This window comes from Chrysochloris asiatica, unplaced genomic scaffold, assembly GCF_000296735.1.
Source record: "Chrysochloris asiatica unplaced genomic scaffold, ChrAsi1.0 scaffold00164, whole genome shotgun sequence".
Taxonomy (NCBI): Eukaryota; Metazoa; Chordata; class Mammalia; order Afrosoricida; family Chrysochloridae; genus Chrysochloris; species Chrysochloris asiatica.
This window is the reverse complement of record NW_006408682.1, coordinates 7398939-7407920: the sequence shown is the minus strand read 5'-3', so window position 1 is coordinate 7407920 and position 8982 is coordinate 7398939. Positions and strand designations below refer to the sequence as shown.

Here is an 8982-nt window from a genome sequence, read left to right as displayed (position 1 = left end):
ACAGAAACATACAGAGAAAGAAAGGAGATGGGCATTGCAAAGGACAGAAACATACAGAGAAAGAAAGGAGATGGGCACTGCAAAGGACAGAAATAACACGGTTCCTCCTCTTTGTCAGGATGAGGGACTGCCACAAATACTTACAAAGACCTTACTGGTGTGGCTCTGTGCGTTAATGCATCACACTGCAAAGTTATTTGAACTGCAAGGTCAGCGGTTCAAGCTAACCAGCTGCTCCTTGGAAATCCTATACAGGGTCGCTATGGGTCGGAATCGACTCGATGGCACTTAACAACAACAAAAAAGCAAATATAGGGGTGCACGGTGGCTCTGTGGGATAAGCACTGGACTGTGAAGCACAAAATTGGCAGTGAGAACCTACCAGCAGTTGAATGGGAGAAGGATGAGGCTTTCAACTCCCAGAAAGATTTATAACCTCAGAAACCCTATATAGGGTCACTCTAAGTTGCACACCTCAACAGCATTTCATGACAACAACAAAGCAGAAAAAAAGATTAAAATGTCTTAATTTTACATTAAATGATTATACCAGTGGATGGATACTTTAAAGTTATTTTTTAAATTCATGCAAGCTAATTATTTACCTCCTGGATACTTGACAGAATTCAGACCTTGAGCAATTATTTAAAATTTAATTCAATAATACTGAAATACTTATTATTATTCCAAATAGACATAACATAAATTGCAGAGCATTTATGACATTTAAACTTTTTTATGCTTTAGTATGCCAGTGCACATATGAAAACAAGGAGAGGTTAACATCCAGCTCACATCAAAAAGCTCACCCAGAAGTGAAGGATGAACAGGGTTAGATTTCTGTACCTGATCGTAACCGCAACACTAACTGCTGAGGTTGGATCTGAGTGATGTCTTCTGGCTGCAGCTTCTCTGCTGTCCCTTTGCTACGATTTGTGACATTTTTATTTTTCTTTATGTCTCTGGATCCTCTGGGATTTTCTATGTCATCTGTATGACAACCTTTCTTCTTTAAGGCTTCTAAATCATCACATCGGGCAGAGGTAGGCATTCCTTCTTGTAAAAATGTCTAAATAACATGTAAGAAATAAAGATATACATTTTAAAATGTGTAATAATCCAAGCTTTTACAAACCTGCTCAATTTCAAAATAAAACAACTGAAGCATCTAATGTACCTCCTTTCTGGGTTTTGAACAAAATACCTCGTTCATGCAAACCATACATAATAAGTATGCTTGTTTAAAACCAAAACTCTTTCCTAGAAAGCAATCAAATTCCCAGGACTGAACTAAGCACATTAACTGTCCCACCTTCTACTTCACAAAACAGAATCAAAAGAAATTTCTTCAGTGAAATCACTTATTCAACACAGCCACTAGTAATATATAGTACCAAATAGTACTGTTGTTAAGTGCTGTTGAGTCGGTTTCCAAGAAGTGGCTGATGACTCTGAACCACTGACCGTGCGGTTCAAACTGACCTTGCAGTCCAATGCTTACCCCTTTAACATCCCAATATTAGACAAATTTCCCTTTGAAAAGTCCTTATCAAGTCTCTCATAGTGTACTCTCCATTACAATAGTATGAAACAGTCAATGTTTAGAGAAAACACGTTAGCCTAAAAGCATACTCATCAATGACGGCATTTTTTAAAAGGAGAGTAAGAAATTTAACCATTCCTGGAGGTTTGGCCTAAAAAATTCAAGCACTGAATATTATGTGAGCAAGCATCTTAAGGTGTATAGTAAATAACTATATATAATGTTGTTGTTGTTAAGTGCATGAATATATTTTCACTGGATGATTAAAAAGAAGAAAAAAAAGAAAAGGTCTTAAAGGTACATAAATGAATATCCATTTGTGGTTTGGGGCTAGAATTTCCAGTTTTACAATGTGTTCTCCTGGTGTGGAGAAGTCTTGGTGTAGTGCTATAGGTTAATGTGCTGGATTTCAAGGGCATTTGAACCACAATGTCGGCAGGTCAAGCTCACTAGTCACTCCTCTGAAACCCTATACAGGGTCACTACGGGTCAGAACCAACTTGACGGCACTTATCAACTATCTTGGTGTGGTGCTGCACGATAATGCAGCACTGAACCATAAGGCCACTTTGAACACTCAGGCCGGCAAGTTCAAACCTCATTAGCCACTCCTTAGAAACCCCAAACAGGGTTACTGTGAGTCAGAAGAAACTCAAAGGCACTTAACAACAACAACAAAGCTCAAACAACTGAGATGGGAGCAAAAAGGGATTCAGATGACTAAAAAATTGCTTTCATGAAAACAAAAGTACAGCTGTAAAAGACATGGATAAGGTTTTTAAATAAAATATTTTCATGAAATTTGAGAGCAGGAAAAACGACATGAATATTTATGTGTATGGCTAAACATAAAACATAAAAAATGTTATCAATAAATTATTTTAAGTAGACATTTGCCTGTGTGACATATGTCCCTAAAGACTATATTTCGTTGGTTATATGCTGTGGAGTTGGTGCTGACTCACAGTGTTTCCGAGGTTGTAAATCTTTCTCCCGTGGAATGTGGAATGGCTGCTAGTTTCGAACTGCTGACTTAAGGTTAGCAGCTCAAGTCATAATCACTGAGCTATCACAGCTCCTTAAACACTATATTTAGATGGCCAAAGCCCTTTTTTTTTTTTTTTTTTTCCTAATCTTGACAGGGCAAAATGGGGGATTGCTATTTTGGGAATGTTTTATGTTCAGTTATAAAAGGTGTATGTGTATTATTACCTATCACTTTTATAATGCTATATAAAGGAAGCTATTTAAATTTTAAAATGCAGTTAGTTTTTATGGGAAAAAAAAAACAATGCTAAGAGCATATATGTAACTAAAGAAACAGTTAGAAAAGAAAACCAAGAGCCAGATGGTTAAAGCTATACTATCATAAAAGCTAAGACACCACCCCCCAAAGCAGAGAATGCTAGTGAATTCTACATTCCCAGATATGCATGAATCTAGGAAACTTCTAGATTATAATCAACATCCAAATAAAATTCCACTAAACATATTCTAAAAGAATATTCAGTAATTAAGAATTATGCCCCAAAGTATCAAAAAAGCTTTAATTACTTAAATACTAAAAGTGAGTACAATTTATTAAATGAAGTGTATGGTTTTTGAATGTAAAACTGAGGGTTTGCTCTGCAAACCTTCACTGAATTTATAACATAAAAAGTTTTAAAAAAGATTGTTGTTGTTAAGTGACGTCCGTCCAGTTGACCCCAACCTGCAGTGAGACCTTGTATGGATAGGGCTTCCGAGGAGCACCTGGGGAGCTTGAACGGCTGCAGCCAACCTTGCAGTTCAAACAGCTTTGCCGTCTGGCGCGTTAACCCACAGTGCCACAGCCTTAGAAAGCCTATGGAGCAGTTCTACTTTGCTCTGCTGATCTGCTCTGAGCTGACACATGACAATGTATTTGGTTTGTGGTTTTGTGTCTAGTTCCTTTCACTTTACATTGAAAAAAAAACCAAGTGACTAAAACTCAAGCCCTACACTTAATGGGTCTTTATTAGAATGCAAATCAAATCTTTATTAGTTTAAATCTAATATGAGGGTGAAAAGATTAATTTCTACTTTCCCCTAATAAAGTAAAAAACAAAAAACCTAAATATGATCTAAAACTAAAAGCCTGGTGTTTTATGGAAGCTATCCAATAAAAGTATAATGCCAACCAATAGGACCAATCCACATTTAGTACTTAAAATTTTTTCTAGTAGCCACTCTAAAAAGAATAAAGAAAAAGGGAAATTAATTTTAACAATAAATCTAAAATATCATTTCAACATGTCATCAATTTTTAAAAAAATATGAGTGAGCCTTTTATTCTAAATCTTCAAAATTTGGTATGTAAGTGAGAGCATCTACTTTCCAAGTGTTCACTAGCCTCATGTGGCTCCTGTGTTGAACAGGTAATTCTAGACCCTCACAGAGTTTTATTTACACAAAAAACACAACCCGTTACCATCAATTAGTCCATTTCGACTGACAGCGACCCTGACAAGACAAGCAACTCCATGGGATTTCCAAACTGCATTATTACCTTTATGAGAGCAGGTCGCCCAGGTATGAACCTCTGACCATTCAGTTAGCAGCTAAGAGTTTAACCACTACATCACCAGGGCCTTGCATTTTACATATGTTGTTATTGTTGGGTGCCAACACGTCTGTACCGACTCATAGCAACTCTATGCACAGCAGAACGAAACACTGCCCAGACCTGGGCCAACCTCACTATTGTTGCCACGCTTGAGCCTATTGATGCTGCCACTTGGTCAATCCATCTTGCTGGGGGTCTTCCTTTTTTTCTTTAACCCTCCACCTTACCAAACATGATATTCTTCTCCAGAGACTGGTCCCTCCTGACAATATGTCTGAAGCATGAGAGACGAAGTTTGACCATCCTGGCCTCCAAGGAGCACTCTGGCTGCACTTCTTCCAACACAGATCTGTTGGTTCTTTTGGAAGCCCATGGCACTTTCAATACTCTTCTCTAACACCTTAACTTACAGGCATCATTTATTCACTAGACATTGGTTTAATAGAAAATTCTTATCTGGTACTTCCCAAGGACATAGCACTGAACAATACTAACCACTAGCGAATATATGGAAATGACCCGAACAATCTACTTACTGAATTTGTGCACCATCCACAATTTGGTCCTGCTTGTATACATTCTCCACATGATTTTGCATTTGCTTTTAAACATCTATTTTCATCTGTCAGGAAAGAAAAAACAGACCCCTTTTAAAGTTTCAAGAGAGAAAACACTGAAAAATCAATCATAATGACAAACAATGCAACATATGAGGGGCTTCAAAAAAGTTCACGGAAAAATTCCATTTTGTCCAAAAAAGTGGAATTTTTCCATGAACTTTCTTGAAGCCCCTTCATATATGACTATTAAGTATAAAAACCATGAATCTACTTACCAAACTGAACCAGACTTAGTTCCCAGAATGGGTCAGTAGAAGCAACTTTAAATGGGTGAATATCACTGTTTGGAAGTCCTGGTGTAGCACTCAACCATAAGGTCATTTCAAACTGCAAGGTTGGTGGCTCACACCTACCAGTTGCTCCTGGGAAACCTATACAGGGTCACTATGACTTGGAACTAACTCGACGACACTTAACGACAACAAATCACTACTTAGGAGCATTAGTGGATTCATTCTTTCATGTGACATATATTTATTTGACACCTTTCATGTGTCCAAAATTATTCTATGCACTGGGAATACTATAGTGAAGAAAACCAATAAAAATCTCTGCCCTCACAGAGCTTATGTATAGTAGGGAGAGACAGATCAAAAAGAGAGACAAATAAGATACAGAACAAGACAGAGAGAGATAAAGGATGAGGAGAACAAAATAAAGCAGAGAACGGAAGTATGGGGAGCAGGACATGCAATTGCGAATAAGATGCCAGGGAAGACCTCAGTGAGAAGCAAATACCTGAGTCAAGAGCTGAAAGAGGAACAGAATCATAAAGATACCTGATATAAAAACACTTGACACTGAAGGTCAAGGTTCTAAAGTCAAGAAAATGCTTGGTGTTTTTGAGCAACAGCAAGAACGGCAGTATCAAGAGAGAGCAGTATCAAGAGAGAATAAGAAATAAAGTTGGGTGGCAGGAGTGAGGGGGAGTCTGACTATGAAGAACCTTGTAAGCCACTGTAAGAACTTGCATTTACTTTGAGTGAGATGGGCAGAGCTTTCACAATGAGCAGACTGATCTCACTTAGGTTTTCCCAGAACTATAAATGCTCAAAGAATGAGACAAGACACTGAAATGAAAAGACAGTCATGAGTAGTTTTTTTTGTGTGTTTTTACCTGTCTGGCCAAACACATAGCAAATTTGGCTGATCAGTCCAATCCAGAAAACCGGTGGTAAATTCATCTGAAATACAAAATGTACATCACTGAGAAATATAACACAACACATTCAATATAAAATAGCTCCACCCACCTTATTGTCTGGTGATTTTATAAGCTTAATATTGCCCAAACCATATCTAACCCTACCCTCACCTCATCATAAACCTCTCCTTCCAGCCTTTTACCTTTTACCTCATGTTTTTACCCACACAACCAGAATCACTTCCATGCCACGTCTCAAGGCTCCCTTCTTGCCTCTTTCCAAATCAAGTATGTTTCACAGTTAATTAAGCATATTTAAAGATAATTAAGGTCAAGTATCGCCTAACACAACGAGCTCTGGGAGCGTAGTGGTTCGGAGTCAGGCTGTTAACTTCAAGGTCAGCTGTTTAAAACTACCAGCCCTTCTGCAGGATAAAGATGAAGCTTTCTGCTCCTGTAAAGATTTACAGCCTCAGAAACTCTGTACAGGGTCGCTAAGTTGGAACCAACTCCACGGCACACTACCACCACCACCACCATCACCATTGCTTAACACAATAAAATCTTTGTCCCACAGAATCTCGCTCTATTATTTCCCATGGCTCCCAGGGGCCCAGACATATCCTGATTCCTCAGTCACTTCAATGCTGACTGCCGGTTTGCGTGAAATTTGAAAACTCAGTCTTGTCACCCCTGCTTATATTCAAGTGTCTACCAATAGTTATCGTGTGCAATGTATCTTCTTGTTGGTAAGTGCTGTTAAGGTGGTTTTAACTCACAGGGACCCTACATAGGCTTTCCTTGAGCGGCTAGTGAATATGAACCTCCCCGACTTTGCAGTTCAGTGCTCAGCATCACACCTGAACTCCACAAAATACCACAGGGGGCTTCAAAAAGTTTGCGCAAGAATTCTATTATGGTTTCATTCAATTTTTCCACACACTTTTCAAGGTCCCCACATATGTATTTATGTATGTCTATGTATCTGTATGTCTGTGTATGTATGGACATATGTGCACATGTGTGTATAACACACAGAGAGGGATCCCTCTCTATTTGAAAGTTCACTTTACACCACTTTACTTCTATTACAGATCTTTAATAGTATTGGTTCTTAACAACTAAAAGATATCAAAGAAAGATTTTCACTGTTACAAAACAGGCGAAAAGCAAAATAATGTATCTATAAATACATTTTAAAAGGTAAACTTTTGCTTTATTCCATATCAAAGAAATATAAAGCACAGCATAATATAAACTAGCAACGCATCAGTAACAATAGCCAAAAGGCTATTTAAACCACAAAACACTTCACTGCAGATAATGTTGAGAAAAATCAGCAGAAATTACTAGTAGCTCTACAAACCAATAGAATTTTGGGGAAAATAATTTGACAAACCTATCAAAAGCCAGTTGAAAAAAAGGTTTCCACCTTCTGACTTAGCAATCCAGTTACTGAGAATTCATCCTAAGTAAATAATTATTACAAAAAATGATTTTAAAAAAGACAAAAACAGATGTCTCAGACTGGTTAAGACTGAAGGACTTTCTGAAACTACTGCCCTGAAATACTCTTCAAACCCTGAACCAAAACTAACCTCTGAGGTCACCTTGTAGCTAAACAACAAACTGGCTCACAGAACAATGAAAATCGCCTTTTATTAATGATATGAGGTCACATGGTATACACAATCACTTTAAAACAAAAATGAGAATGCAGGGGGCAAGAGAGTTAGATTATTGGAAACAGAACCACCAGGAATGGAAATCATGAGAAAGTTTACACCTTGTGTAAGCAATGTCCCTGAATAATTCATATAGAAATTGATTAAAAGGAACCTAAACTACAGTGCAAACCTTCATCTTAAACAGTAAATTACTAATGTGCTGGACTGCAAGGTCAGTTTGAATCAGTAGGTCAGCAGTTCAAGCTCACCAGCTGCTCCTCAGAAACCCTATACAGGACCGTTATGAGCTGGAACCGGCTCAATGGCATTAATAACAACATACACACTTGCACAAATATTCAGGGTACTATTACATAGCATATCTACAATAGGCAAAAATGGAAAACCCCTATATCCAATAAAAGACCAATCACTAACAGCGTCCACTTGATTAACTAGTGCTGCTACTGGACGTGCCAGTGAGCAGGTTCTCTTCGAGACGCAGAGAGACCTACAGGATAAATCTTTACAGGAGTCAAAGTCTCCCCTGTCTCCCACAGAGCAGCTAGTGCATTCAAACTGATCAGCAGCAGCAGCAGCCCAACGTGGTACCCACACTACCAGGGCTCCCTGATTAACTACTGTTGTTCATGTTCGTTGGGTTTCCGAGGTGGGTTTGAACTGCTGATTGTGTGGTTAGCTGTCCAGTGATTACTCCTACAGCACCACAGGACTCCAATGAAAGGGACATAATTAAAATAGTATTTCTGGATGCAAAGTACATATTATGATGACAGCTAAGGAAAAATAAAAGTATACACTCATATGCAGTAACCAAGTGACCTGAGGATGACAAAGAATACCATATGCATGTACACCTTGTTTCTCTGTGCTTCGCTTTATTGTACTTTAAGACAGTGTGGTACAAACTAAAGGTCTGTGGCAACCTGGCACCCGGCAAATGTATCGTCATCACGTTTCTGCCGTATGTGCTCACAACACTGTGTCTTTGTGTCATTCTGGTACTTCTCACAATGCTTCACTAGTACTCCTTGCACACAAAACAGACCACTGTCATGAAGTGACAACTATGTCCCTCCCCACCCCCAAGACTTGTCAGCTTGGCTGGACCATGATTTGCATGATCTTCCAGTTATGTGATGATTCCCCATGATGTAATCTGATGCAACACACTAGTAAAAGAATTAAGGGTGGTAGCGCAGGGCTACAAATTTGGCTCCTAACTTCAAGTTCAGCAGTTTGAAGCTTCCAGCTGTTCCGTGGGAGAAAGACGAGGCTTTCTACTCCCGTAAAGATTTACAGCCTCGGAAACCCTGTACAGGGTGGCTATGAGTTGGAACCGACTCCACGGGACATCACCACCACCAACCTAATCTGATGTATGGGATATTCCACAGGCTGTG

The 8982-nt window shown here is 38.7% G+C and overlaps 1 protein-coding gene across 1 annotated transcript in view; it reads right to left on the bottom strand.

The window, feature by feature from the left end:
- The window catches only part of ITGB1 (integrin, beta 1 (fibronectin receptor, beta polypeptide, antigen CD29 includes MDF2, MSK12)), a 33666-nt gene extending 27735 nt beyond the window's left edge, over positions 1 to 5931 (bottom strand). Inside the window, exons 1-3 of the mRNA XM_006871259.1 lie at positions 5865 to 5931; positions 4664 to 4749; positions 847 to 1069 (exon numbers count right to left, since the gene is read on the bottom strand). Coding sequence (XP_006871321.1) covers positions 847 to 1069; positions 4664 to 4749; positions 5865 to 5931 — 376 coding nt within the window. The remainder of the gene's footprint in view (positions 1 to 846; positions 1070 to 4663; positions 4750 to 5864) is intronic.
- Positions 5932 to 8982: the final 3051 nt, after the last annotated feature.